General features: G+C 38.9%; 1 protein-coding gene across 1 annotated transcript in view; it reads left to right on the plus strand.

The window, feature by feature from the left end:
- Positions 1-26,584, plus strand: part of LOC124778016 (prominin-like protein) — a 519,332-nt gene that overhangs the window by 280,784 nt on the left and 211,964 nt on the right. The window contains 1 exon segment of the mRNA XM_047253593.1: positions 23,937-24,057. Within this exon segment, the coding sequence (XP_047109549.1) occupies positions 23,937-24,057 (121 nt within the window).

Raw genomic sequence — 26,584 nt, forward strand, 5'->3', positions numbered from 1 at the left:
GTTTTACCTTCACACGTTGAGGCCATATTTCATCGTATTCGATTCTGGGTACATGGATAGGTCATATTTATTTCTGGTGTTTTTGTGTATTGTGGTTGTTGATTGCTTTGTCTGGATAGAGTCAGTGGATTACATACACATTAACAGGTATAATACGATTTTCATCGGCATCTAATTCTTTGGTACAACATTGGATACATATGAAGTTCAACATTGGATACATATGAAGTTCTTTCACCTTTGATAACTTATCATATTATCTACGAATAGTACTTGTTATCATATTATGTGGATGTATGTTATTAATTTTTGCCTTTAAAGTGTCCTAATAAATAATTTTGGTGCCAGATGGAATATTATGATCTTTGTAGAAAAAGAAGATATGTTAAAGATGGTGCTGTTTTGTCAGTCTTTTTTACCTTTTTAGTGTTGAATAAAGCTTGAGCGAATTGGAGTATGTGCGTTCATTGCTTAATAATAGCCATTCAAGTGAAGATATTGATGATGTACACAGCTATTATTATTGTCCTGTGGCACCTTTTACTATAGAGAAGATGTAGGAGTTTACCTTTTCTTTGAGGCTGTAAAAGGAGGTAATCGAAAATGGATTAATTCCTGGCTGGCTTGGACTATGTCAAAACGGCTGCATGTGCAGTACGTAAAAATTAAGCAAGTACACAGTTCTCACCCTTTTCAAGGGCTTGCAGTCTTTAACTTTCCGATTTTGCAGCAAAATGTAAGCACCCAAAGATTTAGCCCCAACAATCGCTTTTTCAAACCATTGTTTTTACTGTGCATGTTTGAACCATTTACATAGATCTGCCCCCCCTCCCCCCCCCCTTAAATTATTGTTTCCGGATTACGTTTTGATAGCTCTCTTGTAATAACCAAATTTAGACAGGTGCCAGTAGCATCAAAAATAGCACAAAAAACTAAGAAGTGCTCTCTTATTTCCAAGTGTTGTAATTGTTGCATTTAACAACTCTATTAATAACACTAATTTGTTCCACATGTGAATAATTGGGATTACAGTCAATTATAATTGAAAAATATTTATTAGTTCAGCATAAATTTGAATTGTGACTTTGGATTTGGGTTGCAAATAAAGAAATTATGTCGTTTTGAATTTTGTCTCAGAGATAGGTTGTCATATTCATGAGAGTTCTATCATTCATCACATGCTTTATGTGTTCAGTAATACTTGGATCGAAGGTTCCTAACATTTCAGTGCATTTCAGAAAATTGCCATTGAACCTGTCATATAATTTCCTGCTCTTTCCATGAAATGCAATGTGATCAAAAGTATCTGGACACCCCCCAAAAGATATGTTTTTCATATTCGGTGCATTGTGCTGCCACCTACTGACAGGTATTCCATATCAGCGACCTCAGTAGTCATCAGACATCATGAGAGAGCAGAATGGGGCACTCCGCAGAAATCACGGACATCGAATTTGGTCAGGTGATTGGGTGTCGCTTGTGTCACACGTGTGTTCGTGAGATTCCCATGCACCTAAACGTCCCTAGGTCCACTGCTTCCAATGTGATAGTGAAGTGGAAATGTGAAGGGACACATACAGCACAAAAGCATACAGGCTGACCGAATCTGTTGACCGACAGAGACCGCCCGACAGTTGAAGAGGGTCGTAATGTGTAATAGGCAGACATCTATCTAGACCATCACACAGGAATTACAAACTGCATCAGGATCCACTGCAAGTTCTATGGCAGTTAAGCAGGAGGTAAGTAAACTTGGATTTCGTGGTCGAGCAGCCACTCATAAGCCACACATCACACCAGTAAATGCCAAATGACGCCTCTCTTGGTGTAAAGAGCATAAACATTGGACGATTGAACAGTGGAAACACGTTGTGTGGAGTGGCGAATCACGGTACACAATGTGGCGATCTGATGGCAGGGTGTGGGTATGGCGAATGCCCGGTGAACGTCATCTGCCAGCGTGTTTAGTGCCAACAGTAAAATTCGGAGGTGGGGGTGTTATGGTGTGGTTATGTTTTCCATGGAGGGGGCTTGCACCCCTTGTTTGCATGGCACATTCACAGCACAGGCCTACATTGAAGTTTTAAGTACCTTCTTACTTCCCACTGTTGAAGAGCAATTTGGGGATGGCGATTGCGTCTTTCAACATGATCGAGCACCTGTTCATAATGCATGGCCTTTGGCGGAGTGGTTACACGACAATAAAATCCCTGTAACGGAGTGTCCTGCAGAGAGGCCTTGCCTGAATCCTATAGAACACCTTTGGGATGTTTTGAAACGCCAACTTCATGCCAGGCCTCACCGACCGACATCGATACCAATCCTCAGTACAACAGTCCATGCAGAATGGGCTGCCATTCCCCAAGAAACCTCCCAGCAACTGATTGAATGTATGTCTGTGAGAGTGGAAGCTGTCATCAAGGCTAAGGGTGGGCCCACACCATATTGAATTCCAGCATTACCGATTGAGGGCGCCAAAACTTGTAAGTCACTTTCAGCCAGGTGTCCATATACTTTTGATCACATAGTGTATATAATCCCTTTAATAACATTTTACCAGCACTCCTTTTCAGATTCTACAGGTTTTTGATGCACTCTGTCAACAGTTGTTTTGTTTTTTAAAGACTTATTCAGCTCAATCCATTTTTTACAATTACTGAAATATACAAAACTTTTCTTGTGTCTTTTTGACTATAAAGTTAAGTACTGCCAGTCACTGATTCTCTTAGAAAATTTGTTTTGTTTTGTTTTGAAAAACTTACAACATCAGCAGAAAACAGCATTTTTCGAATATGAAGCGAGAGCTATTTTCTGTGATGCTTCTCGTCGTTTCCTAAATGCCTTTCGTAATAGTAAGTTGAAAACCTTGGATTTGAAGTGTCTTGTGGATAATCATCCTTTATGATTTGCTTTGGTGGTTTTTCTGTCAAATACCATACCACCTTTAGAAATACTTTGCATTGGCCTTGATGTCCTTGGAGACAGTGGTCTTGTAGGTGACATTTGTATGCTTATACAAGCAGCAGACATCATGTCAGCAGTGTTGACTTCTAACTTATCTTGGCCAGTAGTCAGGAAATCTGCAGTATTAATAAACAGTTTTTCTCTTTACCTTTTAAATAAGTCAGTGTGCTGAAATTGAAATTGATAGAATGAGAAAAATGGCACAAAATATTCTGGTATAATTTGCAAAAATGTCACTCTAGCTCTTACTTTAAATTTAATATAGCTGTGTAAATTAAGGGCTAGATGTATTATTAATGACTATTTTAAGAAATTCAAAGAAAACAGAAAGTCACAACCACACTCGGGCACGTGTGTGTGACTGACTACCGTTGATATAGTAACAAAGGTACTGAACTCACATTTATGTGACCTGGGTTTAATCCCAAGACCAGTCACCAAATTTGGGTTTTCTGTGGTTTTCCCTACCATTTTCAGCAAATGTCGGAATGAGTCAATGAAAAAGCTACACTCACCCCTTTCTCTTCCAACAAACAGAACTTTTGCTTCTAATGACCTCAGCTGTTGACTGCACTTGAAACTTCCTGCCTTCCCTCCTTTCTTTGATATGCATGTAATGGATAGTTCCTGTCATACTCCTCTAAAGCTTCTAACAATTCAGCTGTGAGAAATTAGCTCTCAGCATGAAACAGAGCATTTTTGCTCTCCAGAATGACACTGGGCCCTCAAGGGAACCGGGTAGGATGTACAAGTTTTTATTTGCTGTTGGGGAACATAAATCGTTATACCTCTTAAAGTTCTATGTAAAGAAGGATTGGTGTAAATATTCATGGTTCTAAGGTTTCAAATTTAAAATATAAAAAAAATTAGTTGATAAATACTAAGTATAAAAATCTATTCCTCTGTAGGTACCATATTCTCAAAAAATATAAAAGTTATTTTTATGAAACTTTGCATGTGGTTTTAATGGTACACCCCTGCGAAGTGTGGGATGAATTGTGTGGTTAGCTCAAATAGTTGGTATTTATTATTTTATTTATAAATAAATATATATATGAAAATTTTGTACTGTTTTTCTCTCACAAGTGCCTTATAACACCCAAAGTAAGAACTTTGGTAGTAAGCATTAAAATATGCAATAAGGTGTACAGGCTAGCTTATAAGCAATAAAGTGTATTAGTAATTCTTTAAATTCAGTTTAAAGCTTGTAGACATAAAGCTTTCACACAGAAATTTTTTTGTTGCTTTGCAGATGTCAATTTGAATAATTTTGAGAATTAAAATGCCCTTGTACACAAAGGGAACAATGGTTTAAAGCTTTAATCATAAAGTGCACAAATGTAAGAAGCAGATTTATCCCTAACGTGTACTGTAAGCACATGAAAAGTTGGCCAATTACATCAGGAGAGAGGTGGGATGCAGAGGTACAGTAGACAAGCCTCTATGGGGGAAGAGCACGTAGAAGCATTCTCTCTTGTAGCAAAGAATGTGAAATTAAATGAAGGCTGTGGTACAACTCAATAAGTAGGAGAAAAATGGCCACTGTGATTGCTGAGGTTGGTAACAATCGGAAACTGAAAACAGTGGACTTGAAGTGATCCAAATGAGACTGACATGCTGAGCCAGTTTGATGTGATTTTGCAGCCTCTTGTAATAATTTAAGTGCCTCTTTCCCCCAACCACACACACACACACACACACACACACACACACACACACACACACACACAAAACTATATAGTATTTTATGTGTGTTATCATTTCTCAAAGATGTCTTAGTTTCAAGTATCTCGTTGTCTTACTCTGACAATATGCCTCACTACATGAAATGGAATTGAAATGTTTGTAGTGTGATGCATTTTGACTTATCCAAAATTATTATGTGCACTAAGATAAAACAGTATCACCTGAGAAATATGTAAGGACATGATGCTGAAGTGACTGAAGTAAATAATACATCCAATAATGAATTTGCATAGAGAAGTGGGTGACATTTGGTGGCAAATTTCATTGTCTAATTTGATTCTTGATAAATTTGAGAAAGAGTTTTGAGACCACTAAGAATGCTTTTGGTAATTTACTTCATGAAAGTTTTGATTGTAACATTACATTGTTGAAATGCAATAGCACAAAGACTGACACACTACCATTGTGATAATAATTGTAGCAGATCTTCATTATTTCTAAAGAAATATGCAGTTGTGCCCTTCATACAAAGATCTAACTGCTGTGTAGAATGTGTATTTTCAAAAAATGAATTTTAGATTATGTGATGTGATGGATACTCTGAATTTTATGAAACCATAATTGCTAATTCAATTTAGTTTAATGTACTTGCAAAATTTTGAAGAGGAGAGCTCTAAAGATACCTGCCATTGTGATTATCATAGTTGAAATGTTGTACATTACAAAAATACTACTTATTCAGTGAGGGAGTGAATGGGTAGGATTTTTGCAAGGAAAATTGCTCCGGCTAATGACTGCTAAAGATTTGAGACTGTTGTGGAGTGTGGGAACATGAGAGGGAGAATGATTTGTCCTAGGTTACTACATATGTTTTGTCGGACTCTTATACAGTGCTGACATACGGCACAGTGGACTAGAGACTATAGTACAAATTGGAAAGCATTTTGTAGATCAATCATATTCAGGAGTTTTACTTATGACATATTAATTTATTTCTCAGTTGTCATACAAACAACACAACTTCACCATACTGCTATAAAGCTGCAACTGTCAGACAGTATGCTAATTTTTCCCAACATGTACCTATTTGAACTAGGAGGATGAAGCTCGTATTCCCCTAGAAAAGCAATTACACTGTGCAATTCACCATAAAGCCATTCTATAAATAAGTAAATAACTAACCAATCGTATACTATGTACAATAGTAAACTAACAAGCACGATGTATTTTCCCTGTTTTCAATAGGACAAAAAGGTCTCATCAGTACTGTACATACAATAAAACTGTAATTACCCTTTTTTCTATGTTAATTGAGAAAAATCGCACTAGGATGCCTATAACATCAGCAGAAGCAAATCATTGGTTTTTGAGTTTTTAGCTGTCTAAATGTTTGTCTGCACATGACCACAAGAAAACTATTAAACCAAAAGTGAACAAGGCATTGCTTCAATACTAACCTCAGAAACATTCTTTGTTTAATCAAGTTTTGGTTGTTGTAATCTGAGATCTAAAATAAGCAGCACATGAGAAACACATTCCATGGAAAGTGGCTTTCATGTAACAAAATATCACAAATTAAGTCATGTGTAAATATATATCACTAAAACCTTGCCATGCTCCAACCACACTTTTTAATTTGAAACCAAAAAGCTACCAAACCAAAGTGAAACTCGTGGGCATGTAACTCACCATACCCTGATTGTTATATTTGATTGTGTTCTTCAAAATTGCCAAAAACAATAAAGGACAAGTAAAAATACAATCTCTTAACATTACAAGAACACTAAGAGACCCGTCTTAACAGTGTGCTTGTATTTGCACTGGATTGGTTGAGAGAGTTGGAGAGAGCCCACCAACATTTTGTGACCATGATTAAATCTAAACAACACATCTAGATTAACATGTAACAGGCAAAACATTTACCACTATTTAAAGTAGTTTTTTGATGTCCTCACAATATTCAGATCTGGTTTATTGTTCCCAAAGGATTCAGAAAATTGTGTGGAAGTATATGTTTAAGTTTTATAATAGTTACTAATTTTTGTTGAATTTCTGTCTCTTTCCTCATCTCTGTTTATTTCCCTTATACAATTTTGATGGCCCGATAATTTCTTTTTGTTATTTTCATTGCACATTTTCAGTGATCAGTACCAAATCACAATTCAGTTACACTTATTTCTGGTTTAGTCAATCAAATGGTGGCTGTATTTATACAGAGGATGCCTGATGCACCTTCACTCACATACCACTTTTTACTGATTAGTATGATCTGATTGTTGTGGGTGGCTGTTAAAGCTGTGCGCACTGTAAATATGTAAAACAGATGACCAGTGGCTCCAGAATTGGAACTTCCAGAACCCCATGCCGGTTGCTCTGAAACTCACGATAGTGTCAGTTTTTATTCTACTCATTGCATTAGGGCCTACATTACAAAGGCGTTCATTTAATTTTATTTTCCTTGTTACATTTACCCTCAGTTGTGGATGATTGTCTAAATTCATGAGTTGTCACTAGCATTCTAAGATGCATGATTACAAATCAGTGTTACTGTAGTGTACAATTTATACCACGGCAGCTGATCAGTGCAAGATGCATACACCCATGATTTGTCACCACTGGAAGACAAACAAGATAGAAGTCCCAATGAATGGATGATCATCATCTCCTGTCTCTCACTGAAAGAAATGGGGAATGAATTGTCACTTTAGTCACAAACTCCAGCTTCCGATTTCAATTTGCTCTTTTTTGCACCTAACTAAATTACAGTGACGGCCATGGCTTGTTTTTAGGAGGATAAGTGATGTGACATATGCTGTAATCATTTTGGTATAATAGTATTAAAAAATAAAATAAAAAAGACAAGGATTCCTTCATGTGTCTGTAAAAGTGGCACAAGAGATTGCTGGGGTGAAGGGCGTAATTAGAGGGGCACTTGTAACCTATAAGAAAAGATATGCGTGATGAGATGCTAATGTAATCCAGGCTCAGCAATGTCAAACCATATTAGAGCACTGCTCGACATGAAGCTTGACTTGCACTGATAGACTGATATGATATAGATTTCACACAGAAATAACAGACTTGTCTACATGTATTATAAATATATTCCTATTCAGATGCTATAATCATTAGTAGCAAGGAACGCAACACGACAGTGTTACAATTAATTTTGCCACATAAGTGGGGTGCTACAACTGGTAGGTCTGTGGCATTGGCAGCATTTCCAAAAAAAAAAGGTCAGTCAATGTGATATGGTCTGTAAGGAACTGATATGCAATGCAACTGAACTACAGGGCCATTGGACAATTATACTTGCGCCAGTATATGTGTGTGTATTGAAATATTGCATTTTGCTCATCTTTGTATCATATATACATTTTGCTTCATAATGCCCCTACGTGAATTATGCCATTTCTAAATTTATCATTTGATTAAAAGGCACTGAAAGTTTTACTTAGCCATAGCTGGGGTGCCTCATGGAGTCCCTGCATATTTGGTGCCTGCATCTACCCCATGCGTTGGCGGCGTGCCCCTGGCAACTTTCCCTACTACAGAAACCATGTGTATGGGGGCGATTCAGTTTTTGAAAATAGAGATGCATTCACACTAGCAGCATCCAGAACTCCATAAAAATATTGGAGTGACCGTCTTGGAGTTTTACGTTTGGTGCTCTTATCATGACAGTTGGTTGAAAACATCCATTTCACATTTTGTGATATTGTAGAATTTGATTTGTTGAGGTTTTCGTGAGTACACATCTATTCCCTGTAAATTGTGCATGGATGATAAAAAACACCATTTGTATATTTGTTTGGTGTAAAAGAAACAAGCATTTTATCGGAATTGTAGAGAAAACAAGATGACATAGGTGCATTCGTGTAGTTTATCATTTCTGGTGGTATCTGCAGTTCATTTTTGTGTGACATGCTGACTGGTACAAATTTCATTTGAATTAACTCATGGGCCAGTTCACACGTTTAAAACCAATTGTCTGTGGTGATATTTCTGTTCGTGTTTTTTACAGATCCACAGGGCTGTAAGACATACTTTATTGGATAGAGGAGTCTTACTGGTTCTTTTTTTCTTTGGTTCCTTCCCGACATAAGACATTCCATCAAAAAAGTAAAATGTTCTTTTGGCGCATAGGATGACAATTTTTAAGCCATACTTGCTACTTTTTTTTGGCATAAACATTTTGGAAGTACATCGTCCTCTGAAGCTAAGTAATGTTTCATCTACAGTCAAGTATTCAGATGGCATATAATGGCGTTTACCCTAAGTGGTGTATTTCCTGGTTTGTGTAGTTCGCCAATGTATCAATCATTTTTTCATTTACAAAGTAAAATAGTTCTCCCTCATCTGTCATGCCTTTAGCAATACCCGTAGGTGAATGCGTTTTGGATATTTAGACTTTAGACATATGTTGGTCCATATTGTTTCTATATCTTTCCCCAGCATAAAATATCTAGGATGTTACTGTCATTTTTGTAGACTTTTGGCGGATTTAGACTTCAGAGGTGCGTTGGTCCGTATTGTTTCCAAAACTTTCCCCAGTGTAAAATATCTAGCTTCTTCGCCATTGTCTTCAGGTAGCCATCCTCTTTTGTGAAAGAATCTCTCCTCGAGTTTGAATTAATGATCAATGGCCTCTGCGTTAGATAATACACCATCTGATATTTGAACAAGATTCATCAAAGTTGTCTTCATCCTCATCATCAGAATCCGTCACCATTTTCCTTTGCAGCTCCTTTAAAACTTCTTCTGGAGTCATGAACACAGTTTTGTGAGCCATTATGGTATACACCAAAATAGCACAAAAAATTGACAAGGTTGGGTGGAAATCTACCCCAGCTACTGTCACATGCATAACAAGGTCGGGTGGAATCCTGTTCCCATATGTAGAAAGTGTAATTCACAGCACGGAGCAGGTGACCCCTCCAATACTGTAGGCGTGATGGGCTAGAAGGATGCACTAGCTGGGGATAAGACCTTTAGCTACATCGTGTGTGTGCACCAAGGCAAATAAGGCAGGCAGGTGGTCTTCCACCCCACTTTATTGGCAGATGGTTAGAAATAAAAACATTCCACACATTAGAAGTCAAACTCATGCTGAACACCTGCAGCTCCTTAATTTGTACAAGTTGTGTGACAAAACCTACAAACTTCATTTTCTTGCATGTGACTGTGGTCATAATATTTTCCATGTATGTCCGTACCAGTGTCAGTAAAATCCAATTGAATTAATTTTCAGCCGGGAGATCCGGGAAAAACCCGGGAATTTTTTCATCCGGGAGAAAATCAGGAAAAACACGGGAATTTTTTTACAGTTCCGGGAATTTTTTTACAGTTTTGGGAATTTTTTACAGTTTTGGGAATTTTTTACAGTTTTGGGAAATTTTTTACAGTTTTGGTAATTTTTTTTACAGTTTTGGTAATTTTTTTACAGTTTTGGTAATTTTTTGGTAATTTTTTTTTACAGTTTTGGGAATTTTTTACAGTTCCGGGTAGTTTTTTACAGTTCCGGGTAGTTTTTTACAGTTCCGGGAATTTGTCATTGTTTTAGTTTTTAGTTAAATTTTTGTATCTTTGACTGGTAAGAACCAATAGTCTAACACAAAATATTAATGTACCTCGCTGCTGCAGAATAATACTGCAGCAATAAAAAACTAACAAAAGAAAGAAAAAAAACGAAAATAAAACTCAAGTGGCAAAGGAAATGCACCACATACAACAACAAAACACATTGCTCATACAAGCGTCTGCCAACAGCAAAATGTGTCAAATTCCTTAGGAAGACTATGCGGTGTTTCATAACAACAAATTGCCTCCGATGGGCATGACGTCACAACAGTTTACATTAGATTCATTTGAGCGAGTACGAGCAAGTTTATGCACATGTGCAGTTGAGTCTCGTATGAGTAGTACCTTCTCCCACTTTTGGCTACAAAAGTACGGCAGTTAGCTGTATAAACAATAGCAGCAAGCAGCCAGGTGCTATCCGGAAAAATTTTAAGGTGCACCTAAGCAGCAAGATTGACATATGCACAACCCGCCCGGAACTAGGGGGCAGGGGCATACCGGGGTATCTGCCGCGGACGGCAATTTCATGATGGGGGGGGGGGAATTCATATTATTGAGGAAAAGGACAGTGTTTCACAACAAAGCGCCTAGCATCCAGCGGACGTCGGTCTATTGATTACTCATATGATTTTGAACGCATCCCTGTTGATTTTTGAACAAATTCTAAGCTGATTTCTGAATGAATCATAAGTTGATTTTTGAATACGTGCATAATGTATGTGATGTCTCTGCCAGGGGAATCCCCGTCGCATCTAGGAGTGAACTTTCCTGCAGACAAACGGGAGACGGGTCTATACGAGCTGAGAGGAATAAAGCCAAACAGGTGAATGCCAATCGCTGTTGATGTGTTTGACTGGGTTTGCAAATGATCAGCATTGTTATAATTACTAGCGAATTCCATAGATTCAGACTAACAGAGTGGAAATAAATGACTAACAGGAATAACAGGCAACAGAGATTACGTATTGTCTTCTGCGTGTATCCAAGAAAATGAAATTTTGACAGAAAATTTTTGGCCAGACCGCTGCACTACTGAGGGCCATTTATACAGTCCTGGGTAGCATCCGCTAAATTTCTATTCTGGGAGTAGTGCAGAAAACGCATTGTCCGAACACGTAATAACGTCTAACCGGAGAATAAATGCGGGATAACTAGACAGGTGATTGTGGCAGGGATAGTAAAGTTAACCAGAGAATAAGTTTTTACACTGGCAGAAATAGTTACAGAATTAGTGATGACAAGATTGTTTGTTAGAATGAGGAAGGAGAAGGAACGGAGACTCTCACAGATTACGGAAGAATATGACAATTCCAAATTTATATAAAAATTTCGTACTACTACTATTCGATCTCATGCTTCAGAAGCTAGATAGTATGAATGAAATGTGAAACTATTTGCTAATATAAAACTTTTTGCTTGTAATAGGCCTAATAGGCATTTGATATTGGTACTTCGTGAATTCTATTCTGTCGTGTTATAAAAATGACCATTTGTGCCAAAACAGTCTCATGTATTTCGTGTGTGTAACAATTGCTGCAATATTAGGCAGGCCTATTTCGTTTTACCTAGCAGACAGTGACAAAATACATGTAAGCAGCTCGAGAAATCACACCAGTCTTGGCTACAATTTGTATTAACAGCTTTTCTAGTATTAGACAATGATATTTCATTTTTTCATGTAGCATAACATTGACGAACTTTGAAGAGGTAATAGATTCTTTCCCAGAAAGGAAGGTACGCCACATAAGCTGTGGTAAGATTAGAGAGAGAGAGAGAAAAAAAAGCTAGAACTTGTAAGGAATGAAGAAATGTGTACTGTCTTGCTTGTCTCTTGTCTTTAATCGTTTTATGTATCCTATATTTAATTTTATGTCACACAAAGCAGCAAGTTATTCGCTAATAGAAAGTAAAGACTGCAAATTTTCTGAAGAGTTCTTGTTCTTCCACTTACAAATAATCCCATCCAGTATTAATTGTGAGATTTTTTTAAAGAGGGACAGGATGTCAAAATGGGTGACTGGGAGTAGGAGAGGTGCCACAGGACATTTTAATTTCCACTGGCCTGAATATAGTTTGATGGCAGCCATTACAAAATATTACACGTTTGAATTCCACAGAGCAAAATACAGAGACATGCGATGGAAGAACACTGTGTGAAGAGGCGTGGCACTGCACTTTTGCACTCTTAAGACCAAATAACATGTCTTATGTTCCCTCCAACATATATTTTTTATGTATCAGAATCTTCAGAAAGATGTGCGCTACAAAGTGAAGGTATTTTTGAAAAGTCAATTTTTTAAATTTTTGGCGTCCTATCTCAAACGCTCAAGGGAGGGAGAGCGTCAGTATCTAATATTGCCTTGGTTCGGAAATATCGTAGATACGGACCTGATGCACAGAGCAATCAGAGTTGTAGTGGGTAGGTGGTAGTCTCCACATGACCCGTGTTTACGTTAAGTGAGTTTGCTGTTTCCTCTTCGTTTATTGCTCTCACATCAAATGAAAACAAAACGGATTTCTGTGACTGGGAGCTATCAAGGGAATTAAAATACATTCACATAATTACGGAAGGCTAAAAATGTTGTTAGTTTCAGATTTTATTTTGTTTCCACCTTTCTGACAGTCAAGCGTTAATCGCCTTGCAGAATGATGAAGTTATTTTTTGTCGGTTTGTTAAAGAAATTTGACCTTTATTAATCTTTTCTGCTTAGGCAGTCAATTTATTTGAAACGAAGTGTTTAATTCCTAACTATTGGCTAGTTTCCACTGTTCACTGCATTTCAAGTTAATGTTTTCATTGTTTAGCACGTATCGAATGGTTGTTTGAAAAGCATTACTTTCAAAGTAAATTTCCTTTTAGGCAAGATGAACTCTGTGCACGACTGTCCGAAGAATTTTTTAAATCACAGAGCGTTTGACTCTCCTACAAAAATCAGTTCTTTGAGGATGACCATTTAGAATATTTTGGAGCCCAGATCATCAGGCATTTATGTCGTTAAAAATTTTACTGGCACATTTGTGTGATACGCGCAAAGAAGAGCAACATTATGTGTGAAAGCTTAGCTTCTCTTGCAGCTTATTAATCTTGGAGACCAATATTATACGTGAAAGCTTTTCTTATAGTGACACTGTGTGTATTAATTTAAACCATTAGCTTTTGTTATTTATGTGTTCGCACTACTTAACAGTGATGTTGCTATTGGCTGACTACATCACGTGTCCTATGCTCTGAATATCCGCTGTCATCTGCTGACGAGATCACGTGACATGAGCTATGACTGGCTTATGAAAGAACACCGCAATCTTGATCTCAATCCTTCGGAAAGTAACATATGGTGTTTGGTGGAATTCGAATTTATAGTTTCATAATATGAAAATGTGCAGTGTACATGTTGCAGCACATCAGACATCTTTCCAAAACGTGTTTTTTCCCCTGAGTTTCATTTTCTAAAGTGCTGGGAAATTCTACGCCGGTGTATAAAACCACAACAATTGAAAGGATTGATAAGTTTTACAGTTTTGAGGAAAAGTATGCTGTTACTTAACATGGAAAAAGTGCATTTTCATCTGGGAGAAAGTTATTTTTAACCGGGAAATCTGGGAAAAATCAGGGAATTTTTTTTCCTCGTCCACATATACACCCTGATTTTGGTACGGATTATAAAGGTTATGTTGCAGAAAAGATCAAAACATTAGAAATAACAGATGCTTGAGCATGAAGAAGCTAACTGAAAAATTCTCCTATTGGAGCGGTAGGGCAGAGTGGGTGGGTGGGTGGGTGGGTGGGGGGGGGGGGGGTGGGGGTGGGGGGGTAGGCAAACATGTTTCTCCTTAAAAGAATCTGACTGAGAAGTGGGGAACCACCTGTCTCACTCCTCACTCCACCTTCCTCACCAAAAGTTTCGGCATATGAATGTATTCTTCCTCTTGTCACACAGACCATTCTAAATCCTTTTGCCCAGTCTTTCTTCGCAGTTAAACCTTTGTAGTTAGCATTACCCTCTCATTACTGCTTTCTGTATATGTCTCTCTTCTACTTTCTTCTTTTTCTCCTACTGATTTACAGTACATCCCACTGCCAGTGTCTCCTCTCTCACTTATACGCTGTTTTTTTGTGTCTGTCTTTCCAACTGTTACTGTCTCCACCACACCTTGGCAGCTCAAAAATTCTAGATGGTCCAACTTATTTTATCTCGTATATGCACATGTTTAAAATTTCAGTTCAAAATGTGCCGTCCCCTATACCTACATGTTAAAAGTTAGCCAGTCTATGAGGGTGCAGATTCCCCAGGCCTATGTATGGTCTCCACTCATCTTTGTTTCTCACTTTCACTGCCTCCTCTTTATTTTAATGCCACTGCTTCTACCTCCACCAATATCTCTTTCTTTTTTACTGCCACTTTGTCTCACTGACCTTCAATATCCTCTCTCCCCTCGTCTCCCACTACTATTTTGTTCATCTATCTCTCTTTCTCTTTCACTGTCACTTATTCTCTCCCACCATTACTGTCTCCTCTCTCTTCCACACTGGCACTGTGCCCTCTCTTTTCCACCATCACTGTCTGCTACTTTGTTTAAGCACAGAAACGTATGAATGTGTTCACATACCAACATATTTGGTGAGGAAGGCAGAATGAGGACAGAGGCAGCTAGTTCCCCATTGATCTGTCAGTCTTTTGAAGAATAACATGTCTGCATTCTTTTACTCAAACAGGAGCATTTTTCTGCAGGTTTACTATTTTTTCCTGCTACAGCAGTGTGTGCTACTTTTATAAAACCAATTTTATAAGTAAGTTAACTTCGACAGTTTATTTATATACCCTGACATATTTATATACTTTAACACACGTAAACAACAAATAAGTATGCATAATATAAGCTTAACACAAAATTGCCTGCTTTATGTTTTTTGTGGCTACCTTGCTCATTGATTGCAATTCATTAAGAATGCTCAGTTTCTGATTTAACTATTTAATTGGATAGGTAAAAAATCTACTCATAAAGCGGCGGCAGAACACGCATATAAAAACCAGTTGTAATTGGGAAGCTTTTAGACCCAGTAGCTCCTCCTTAAGGCAGAAGGGTTGAAGTGAAAGGAAGGGGGGTGAAGGAAAAGGACTGGAGAGTTCTAGGAAATGGGGCAGATTTTGGAAAAGGCACCCAGAACTGCGGCTCATGGGAGACTAACGTATGGGATGAGAAGGAAAGACTGATTGTTGGAGACTACATTGGATGAGATTTGAAAATCTGAGAGCTTAAAGGTGGAAGATAAGGTAATACGCAGACAGAGATTACTGCTTAAACCTCTTGCATGAGTTAATAAGAGGGAAAAGCTAAGTGCATTGTACGTAACAGAGGTGGGAGGGGGGTGGTGAAAAATAGACAGGAAAGACAATGAAAGATATAGAAAACTAAAATGGAGTGAAGCAAAGAGTAGTTACAGTGAAGAAATGCCGAGACAGAAGAAATTAACGTAAATTAAGGCCCCCTGCAGAGTTGTGAGATACTGGTGTCTGGGGGAAGAATACTGATGGCACGTGTGGTGAAACAGACGATATTGCAAGTTGCCCGTATACACCCTGTGCCTATGCCCATTTGTCCTAATTGATAATTTGGTTGTAGTCACACCGATGTAGATGGCCGAACAGTGCTTACATAATAGCTGGTATATGATGTGTTGTTTTCAGGTGGCTCTCCCTTTGATAGTATATGTTTTGCCAGTTACAGGACTGTTATAGGTAGTGGTAGGAGGGTGCATAGGGCAAGTCTTACAGTGGCGATGGTCACAGGGGTAGCCATAGGGTAGGGAGATGGGTGCAAAAGGAACATGGGGTCTCACAAGAATATTGCGGAGATTGGGAGGGCGATGGGAAACTATTCTAGGTGTAGTGGTCAAAATTTCAGAGAGAATGTTTTTGAAAAGAACTGATATAAGGGTGTAACATGAGATGGTTTTCATGATGAATCCCATCTCATATGACGTGTTATTTTCAAAAACATGATTTTGCAGTATCAAAACTAAGGTTCCATGTTCTCTTTCTTGAAATCTGTCCGTCTCTTGGAGTTGGTCCAAAAGGCCTAATACTGAAAGCCCCTGCTTCTGGATGCAATCTTACCCTACACCAGGCTCTTCTACAGTTTCAAATACAGCAATCTCTTGTTATTACCTAGCTGATCTGTGACGTACATGCCTCATCAGCCAATTTTCACGCTACCAGACTTCTCTCCTTCCACAAAATCCTGCAGTTATGTACCACTCATGTTTCCTTGAATGGCATCATCTGCCAATCCAACTTTAGACTGCAACAACATTCCAGACTTCACTTCAAAAAGCTTTCCCACCCTTCTCCTAAACTATCTCAACAGCGGTGCTTCCCTTCCTGTCCCTCTGCAGCTACTGAAACAGCCCCAGCATCAGCCACCGCTCCTCACTTACAAATCTGTGCTTGGCCTGCATCCTTAACATCCCACAGCCTTCACCACTATCTCCCTGACCAAGAATAACCCATAATCCCAAGAACCAGTCACAATAGTACAGTGTCCTTAACCTCTCCCCTCCTGAATTACGTATCTGTATTATCTAAGGGTCTCACTTTCAGCCCTAAACCTGCATTTGATGACGCTGCTTTGTTGAAGGACCTACTTTCCCTCACACCTAATATCCAGTGGAAATATAACTTTGCAACCCAATTGCAAAACCTTTCCAACAACAAACCTGACATTGAATCCTACCTTGAACAGTTCAGACCACAATCCCAACTTGATCCACCACCACTACCTCAAAATCACCCCTTACAAGCCTTCCAAGAATTCCTCACATGCAGCATCGTTTCACAACTCTTCCTCAGGTCCCTACAACATGACACTAACCTTCCTCTGCAGAACTTCAGACTCTATGTTCCCTAAAAGCTGATGACTCAATCATTATCCTCCCAGCAGACAAAGGATCTACCAATGTAGTACTTGACCGAAAGGAGAAAGTTTGTGAAGGTCTATGCCAGCTGTCTGACACCTCTACATAGAGTGTCTGCCATCAAGATGCCATACCTGTGATTCAAACTGACCTGCAGTCCCTCCTTAAATTATCAGGCCCCTCACAAGGACTAACACCTCAATCCATAGAACTCACCCCACCCAAACCACACACCTCCACCTTTTACCTTCTTCCTAAGATCCACAAACCCAATCATCCTGGCCATCCTATAGTTGCTGGCCTTGAAGCACTCACAGAACGTATATCTGCCTTAGTTGATCAATACCTGCAACCCATAATACAAAGACTCCCCTTCTACATCAAAGATACCAACCATTTCCTAGATCATCTGGAACATGCCTGTCCCACTCCCCTCACACACCTTGCTTGTCACCATTGATACCACCTCCTTCTATACCAACATCCGTCACGTTCGTGGTCTTTCTTCTGCTGAACATTTCCTCAGTTCCCGTCCACCTGATTCCAAAGCTATGACATCCTTCCTGCTCAACTTAATCAACATTATACTTACCAATAACTACTTCACCTTTGAAGGGCAGACATACAAACAGATCAGGGGTACAGCCATGGGTACCAGGATGGCTCCTTCCTATGCCAACCTTTGCAAGGGGTTGCTTGGAGGGGGCTTTCCTGGGATCCGTAAGTCGTCAGCCCCTGGTTTGGTTTAGATACATTGATGACATCTTTACCATATGGACTCATGGTGAGGCTGACCTGCTAAAATTTGTGGAATCTCTGAATACCTTCTCCCAATTTAATTTCACATGGTCCTATTCCAAATCCCATTCCACTTTCCTTGATGTTGATCTCGTTCTCACTGAAGGCCAGGTACACATTTCTGTGCACATTAAACCTACCAGCAAAGAACAGTACATTTTGATAGTTGCTGTCCTTTCCATGTCAAGAATTTCCTGCCACACAGCCTTGGCATTCGAGGCAAATACATTCGTTCGGATGCAGACTCTTTACAGCAATACACCTCCATTCTAACCTCAGCCTTCACTGCATGTAATTACCCCACCAGCCTAGTTATAAAGCAGATTTCCCGGGCCATCACATCCAATCCTGGCTCTGCGGATCCCTCCAAGAAACAACTTCGGAGCACACCATTGGTGCCTCAGTATTATCCTGGTCTGAAATGTGTTAATCAGCTACTTCCTAAAATCATGCCCTGAAATGAGATCCATTCTGTCTGAAATTTTGCCCACTGCAGCTAGAATAGCTTCCCATAACCCTCCCAATCTCCACAATATTCTTGTCAGACCCTATGATCCTTCTGCACCCATCTCCCTACCCTATGGCTCCTACCCCTGTGAACATCCCCACTGCAAGCCTTGCCCAATGCACCCTCCTACCACCACCTATAACAGCCCTGTAACTGGCAAAACATATATTATCAAAGGGAGAGCCACCTGAAAAACAACACATCATACCGGCTGTTATGTAAACACTGTTTGGCCTTCTACATTGGTATGACTACCACTAAATTATCAGTTAGTATGAATGGGCTTAAGCAGAGGGTGTATCCTGCAACTCACTATATCCTTTTGCGGAGCAGGCTCAGCAACATGACATTTGTGAGCTCGGCACCTGTTTCATCACACGTGCCGTCTTGATTCTTCCCCCGGACACCAGTATCTCAGAACTCTACATGTGGGAACTAACACTACAACATGTCCTGGGTTCTCGCTACCCACGTGGCCTTGCTTGATGTTAATTTCTCCCATGTCAGCATTTCTTCACTGTAACTACTCTTTGCTGCACTCCATTTTAATTTTCTACATATTTCATTGTCTTTCCTGTCTATTTTTCACCACCTCCCTCCCCACCTCTGTTACGTACAATGCACTTAGCTTTTCACTCTTATTAACTCATGCATGATGTTTAGGCAGTGATCTCTGTCTGCATGTTACCCTGTCTTCCGCCTTTAAGCTCTCAGGTTTTCAAATCTCATCCAATGCAGTCCCCAACAATCAGTCTTCTCATCCCGTAAGGCAAGTCTCCCCTGACTCATAGTTCTGGGTGACTTTCCCAAAATCTACCCCATTTCATAGACCTCTCCAGTCCTTTTCCTTCACCCCTCTTCCTTCCACTTCAATCCTTCTGCTTCTCCGAAAGCTTGCCAATTATGACCATCTTTTATCTGTGGAGGAGGAGCCATTGGCTCCAAAAGCTAGCAAATTGGGATACATTTTATTTTTGTACTCTCCTGCCACTGCGTGATGATTAGATTTTTTTAATCCATCCAATTACTTATATTGACTAAAAACTTAATTTAGTGACCTCAGAACCCATTTGATGACCCTAGAACAATTGCCATATGTTCACTATGTCCTTTAAAATACATATGCACTTCAGACCGGATACTACATTCATAAGTACAGTAAATTTGGACCTCTGCATCTCAGTAATGCATAATGATGTTCAATAAAGTTTCAAGATTGTCCAAGAACATCAACTGAAGGAAACGTGGTAAAAAAATCCAACAATTTGCCATGAATAGTAATTATAGTAGTGACCATCACCATAATTGGTACTTTTGATACCCGAAAATCATAGTTTTTTGGGCCTTTTCACAGGAACAGCCCTTGAACAAATTGTGCTTTTGTAAGCTGCATAATGTTCACACCTAATGCAAAAGAACCATCCAGTTTGCTGATGTTGCCTGGACTGGAGGAAGTGTGTAATGTTTAAATTTTGACCGCTTTCTATAGGATAAGAATAGTATGCCTGTTCATTCAATAGGTACACAAAAGGTCGCTAGGCCAAGGGCTATCTGAAACAGATGACCTCCTATTTCTGTGAGCCATAGGACTCTAGATATGACAGCCTGAAAAAAAGCACATTTTTGCACTGAGCTCTTTGGAACATATTGGTGCCATGCACTGTTGTGCATGGACTAATAGACATGTTCCCTTCAACGTGGGCAGACTGTGTGTTGCACACTCAAAAGCTTCAGGGGGATGACTTTGATAGGGAGGTGAAGAGGGATATAAGCCTTGAACTTATCATCTTAAATTTATGGTCGTATAGTTCAGACACAGTCTTGGACAGCAGTGACAATGCTATTATGATGTAGGCTTTGTAATAAAGAAAATGAATAATAGTTTTTAGTTTTAAAGACTGACGGTTTAAGCAAAATGTTTTTGTTTGTCAGCATATCAGTTGCATAAATAGTGTCTGAGAACTTCATAGGCTTTATTGATTGTGAATGTGTACCCTAACAAATATACTGACATTCACTTGTTAAAACTGACATAAGTATAATTTTCTGCACACAACCCAAGGAGAAGCCGCTATGTAATTGTTAGCAGCAACTAGGTAATTGTGAAATGTAAGCCTTTCCTAGCACATACTACACTCTAATAATTCGCGATAATGTGGCCAGGTAAGTTAGTCAAAACCTCTGATATTTCGATAGGTAACCCCTTGTCATTTTCAAAGCACAAAATGGGAAAATATCTTAAAATGACAGAAAGGGTTACCTTTCAAGATAATGGTGGTTTTAGACATTACCAGGCAGCATTCTCTCGAGTTATTCAAAGAAGATGGTTAGTTGTTTGCCTGTTCTATGAATCATAATTGCATTCTCTCACTATGATGTCAAACTAGTTGCTCATTGACAGCAAAAAATATGATAACATACCGACCATTTACACGATAGTCTTTCACATTATTCCTTGCTACCAGTAAGAAATTGTATGGAGTAGAAGTCGTTTGTCAAATAAGTATAATGATTTTGACTTCCGTTTGAAGTTAATTTTGTTGTGTATTACATTTTTACATATAATACCGTCCATTTCGCACTAAAATGACAACGTAGTAACCAATCTCAATAACCTTGTCATTAGACAATCGTCTTTTTTAGAAAAATTGTACTTGATGTCTTCACAAAGCTGCGACACTGTTCTTGCCTTTCGACATGACACAGAAGCCGTCGAACAGTGGACGCAATTTTGTCAGCATGTCTCTCATGTAGATCACTGATCAAAATTGGTTTTAAAATGTATTGTTCTCCACATAGATGTGAATGTCTAAAAGATGTACCATTGGCAAATCAACCTGATTGTTGACCGCAGCCACACATTTTGGCAACGCAGATTCTTTTTGCCTATTCTCTGCTGCTACTCTTATGCAACTGTCACTCTCTCCAAACTTCCCTATTGCTCCACCCCTCTGCATGGAAATGTCTTTCTACATGAAATGGACTATAAATATCTATGCCCTTTAGCTCATGTAGTTTTTATGGTCATAATTTGTTTACTTACAAAGTAATATTTCTCTTGTTTGTTGAGCAAGCGTGCAGTGGGGTCATTCAGTAACGCAAAAATTAAGTGATGTTCGAAAGGCTGTGGGGTGTAGCATCAAATGCTTTCATGCAGATAACATAATTTTTCAACAAGGTAGGTGCTTGTCGCCTTCTGATCCAACTTTGTAGAGCTGTAGTGTGGGCCAGTTTACACCAATTTATGTACTAGCTTACTAGAAAACTGCACATATCAAGAAGAGAGAGAGGCTGTAACTTTATTCCAGGGTATGTTCATTTCCAGAGCCTACAGGAAACAAAGATCTGGGCTTAACTGCCTGGATCCTCAGCCTCAAGGTGTGGTATGTGTTCTTGGGGTGGATGCATGCTGAGGCTAAATGGTTAGTGGTCAACATCTAGGAAACTTAAAACATACCTCAGTTAGATAGGGCTTACCCAGGACAGTGGGGTTCTGGGTGGATCCTTGCTCATGGGACCAAATTAGCTCACAATAAATCAAATCCAAAAACCTCCAGCAGACTTCAAATAACAGTAAAAATGCAAGTAGTAACTTGATATTGAGTGGAAATGATAAATTTACTGCTACCAGTTAAAATTTATTTTATTTCAGTTACGCACATTAGACTTTTAAGCCTCCGTTATCAGGTAGATTTAAGGGAATATATGTGTGTGTAGTCTTCATAACATTGGAGTAACCTGTGGTACTGTCTAGTGGTTGAAGAAAAAAGCAAAACTCTCATTTTAGAATATGGCTCATAGTTTTGTGAAGGTTTTTCATTGCAAACATGAACAAAAATATGAATGTAAAAATAAAAATACTTCTGGTGGTGACAGTCTTATTTTTCTGTCACACTGTATCACATACATCGTCACAACTACTCCATAACAGTGAAATGAACAAGGATAACATTTAGAAACTAATGCATCCTCCATTATTCTTATCATTTGGCCAGATCTTGTGCAATACGGAATTGCATGTACTTGTTTTTTGTCTAAGTTTGCTCACAGGCCCATGTGCAGAGAACCAGGTATTAATTTTCAGGAACATTTTATTTACATTTTCAAGTATTGAAAATGCAAAGAGAGCTATTCCTGCTTCTTACATGTTTGATGGAAAATCATTAATATATTACAATATCAAGAGTGGACCCAATACTGATCTCCTTGGTAGACCTGTAGGGATAATTCTCTAGCCTGAAGCTGTTGCATCATTGTGTACACTTCCCAAGTTTCTTTCTTAATTCAATGTTCATATTGGGATAGATGGAATGAAAACAAGGTACAAGCAGGATCTCTGGTATGGTGATATTTGACATTCTACATAAGAAAAACTGTGAATTACACACTCTCGTGGTTTTGGCAATTCAAAGAAACTACCCATTGGCCTTAGTTTGAATGTTGCATAATCTGAAAAATAGCACCTTCTTTGGAGAGACCCTTTTGTTATCCAAATTAAAGCTGAGTAAGCATCTTCTTGTGGTTCTTCCAGGTATAATTTTTTCACTACCTTTGAGAAAGTAGTTAACAAGATTGAGCATTAATAATTAAAATCTGTCGTACCAGCATTGTTGTAAAGGGGCCTGATAAACAACATATTTGTCTTTCTGGAATATACCCTGTATAGTGATGTACTCCATAAATGGGATGAACAAAATTTTAATAAATAACTTGAGATGTTACAGACTCCACAAGTATTTTTGCTTACATTCCAAATTTTTTTAGCAGAGTGTGGAGTAATTATAATTTGGCTCTATGTATGTGGCATTGCTATTGGTTCTAGCATATATTCTGTTACCATGTCTCAACAGTTGTTTGCACCAGTATTCTGAGCTATCTGCAGGAAGTGTTTATTGTATATGTTGGCTACCTGACTTCTTTTAGTTACTATTTTTGTCTGTTTTCTGTAATACAATCCTCACATCCTTTAGCTTATTTCCCAGTTTCTCTTTTAACCAGTACCCAGGTAAATTTAATTGTGTTTCAGGTATCAGAATTCTTAATTGCAGAAATTTTACAGAGTAGTAGTGTATTTTTTAAAATAATCTTAATACAGCACAGTTTTTCATGTAATTTGGAATCGGTTCTACTTCTCTGTCTGTCCTGCCATTTTATACAGCTTCCTACTTCTTTCACATGTTTTTTTTTTTTTTTTGTTAATGCTTTTTTATGATTTGTTAATACTGTATTTATTATTTTCTTGAGAAAACAGCTGTTAAGGATTGATAAAAATACAAATATAAATACATTTCAATGTAGAATTTACATTTGTCACATTGTACACATGACCATAGTCAGCTTCTTGTAAAACTGTCTTGTAACTTTCTGGTGTCATTTTATTAACCACTCATAAATGTTTCCATAATACCACTTTACTGTGATGAGGTAAGTTATTGAATATAGCTGGTTGTGCATCATGATCAGAGATGATGAAGTTCTTGCTTTCAGGTTCGGTGTTGTCTGTGCATTTGTTACAAATGCGTACATGGAAAATGGAATTAAAGCTTTGCCCAGGAAGTTAAATACTGCATTGGACGACTCTCAGTTGTATTTCACAAATACAAAACTGGTGAGGTTATATGTAAATACGTAACAATTCCTTATCTTTCTCCCCCTCTAACTGACCGATGAGATTTTTCTTTTTTTAAGTGCGTAAATTATGTAGATGTTATTTACTTACCTCTATTAAAGAATGACATTTAATGTTGATTAATTCATTTTTCTTGCAGACACTCCACATAGACCATAGTACAAAACTATATGTAGTAGTTTTGCTACTGAGTTTTGTGGATTGAAGCTTACATTAATTGATGCTATTTCATTTCATTTTCTGTATCTGTAGAAATATCTAAATGAGATCTGTGTGGTTCACAAGATAATCTATGCATCTGTTGTGTGTTCAGTTCCACAGGTTGTGTGTGAAACGTATACAGGAAATGAGACGTCTGTTAGATGGGTCATAACAAGCATATTTCACGTAGCAACCCATGTCTGCATTGCTTAGCGTATGGTGCTAGATATCATTGAACAGCATCGTGCACCACCAAGAGAGTAGGCACAAAAAATGCCATCTGATCTGTTGTGGTAACAGGTATGCAAGGCAACATTTTCAGTGTATTTGTGGCACCAAAGTAAATGAGAAGTCAGGATGAAGTTTTATAACCTTTATTTGGAAACAGTTACAAAGAGTTCTCGAAATACGCCCCCCTGTGTGAATGCACATTGTGCAGTGACACTGGAGCAACTGTTGCATTCTTTCAAACGCTCCTGGCAAAGTGGATATTGCTTCGGAAGCTGCCATAATGCACACTATCAGCTCTTCATTAGTCTTCATGAGTGTTTAATAGACAGCAGATTTCATGTAGCCCCAGAAGAAAAAGAGCATTGGGCATCCAACTTATCATCATGATGCCTACAGTTGTGCAAGAAGAAATCAGAACCTAGCTTTATTTAATGAAAATGACAGTTTATATGGAAAATGTGATGTACAGAAAATGTGAGATCATTGTTGAGTATAGCAGTGTGGTCTGTTGCGCGCGCACACACACACACACACACACACACACACACACACACACACACACACACACTTACAGAGGGAGAGGGAGATGCAGAGGGAGATGGAGAGGGAGATGGAGAGGGAGATTACCATGACATTTGTGTAAACAGCTATGTGCAACAGCCTTGAGACCACTGCAGTGTCTCCTTGCCACTGATAAACTCCCCCTCCCCCTCAATAAAAAATATATCTTTTGTAAAAAATCAGTGTTACTTTTTACCTTTCAGTCTTTTAGTATATCACATACAAAATTATGTGACTAACTCAGAATGAAGTGCTGTTTGAGGTATTGTTGGGCTGTTACTCAGTACATTTCATCATTCACAATGTTTGTTTGTGGGTGTGAAAAGATAATTTCAAACAGTGAAACGTCCAGGATGGATTAACATCGTAATTGTGAAAAGGATAGATTACCACTCACCATACAGAGGTGAGTCACAGACAGGCACAATAAAAAGGCTGCTATACATTTAAGGTTTTAGCCAAAAGGCCTTCTTCTAAAGTAGAAAAAACATGCACGTTTTCACGAACATGACTCACTCACACATGACTACCATCTCTGGCTGATGTGGCCAGACTGCAACTGTGCCTGATGGGAGCAGCAATCTGGTATGCATAAGAAGGTGACGTGGCAGAGAGGAGGGGGGCTAACAGTGTAGGGGTGGGGAAACGTGTAGTACTGTTTGTGGGAGGTATGTGGTATGGACAGGGTAGGGCTATTAGGTGCAGTCAGGAGATTGGAGGCGGGAGGCAGAAAAGGAGAGAAGTAGGTAATGGAAAAAGGGGGGGAAAAAAGACGACTAGTGAGTGTGCTGGTGGAGTAGAAGGCTGTGTGTAGTGCTGGAGTGGGAGCAGGGAAGGGGATAGGTAGGTGTAGGACAGGGACCAGTGAAGGTTGAGGACAAGGGGGTTACAGGAATGTAGGATATATTGCAAGGAGAGTTCCCACCTGCACTTTTCAGAAAAGGTGGTGTTAATGGGAAGGATCCAGATAGCACAGACTGTGAAACAGTAGCAGAAGTTAAGCAAACTGTGTTGGGCAGCATGTTCGGCAACTGAGTGGACCAGCTGCCACTTTTCGTATGCCCACATAGAAAGCAGCACAGTAGTTGCAGCTTAGTTTGTGGATCACATGTCTTCTTTCATCAGTAACCCTGCCTTTGATAGTATAGGGGAGGCCTCTGATGGGACTGGAGTTGGTGGTGGTGTAAGGATGTATGAGACAGGTCATGTATCTGGGTCTGTTATAGGAATGTTAGCCTTGAGGCAAGAGGTTGCAAGTACAGATAGAGCATGGATGGATAAGGATAGCTACATCAGTACCTCTTCCCATTTCAAGTGCACCAACCACCAGCATTATCTCCACTCTGACAGCAGCCACTCTTTCCATACCAAGAAGTCCCTTCCATGCAGCCTAGTCATATGCGGTCCCTGTCAGAATATTCCAATGTACACAGGCCTTCGCAGACAGAAATTGACCTTCCAGCCTTCTACAGTAACAGATCTCCTGTGCCTCATGTCTCCAGTCACCTACCAT

This window comes from Schistocerca piceifrons, chromosome 2 (genome assembly GCF_021461385.2).
Source record: "Schistocerca piceifrons isolate TAMUIC-IGC-003096 chromosome 2, iqSchPice1.1, whole genome shotgun sequence".
NCBI classification, from domain to species: Eukaryota; Metazoa; Arthropoda; class Insecta; order Orthoptera; family Acrididae; genus Schistocerca; species Schistocerca piceifrons.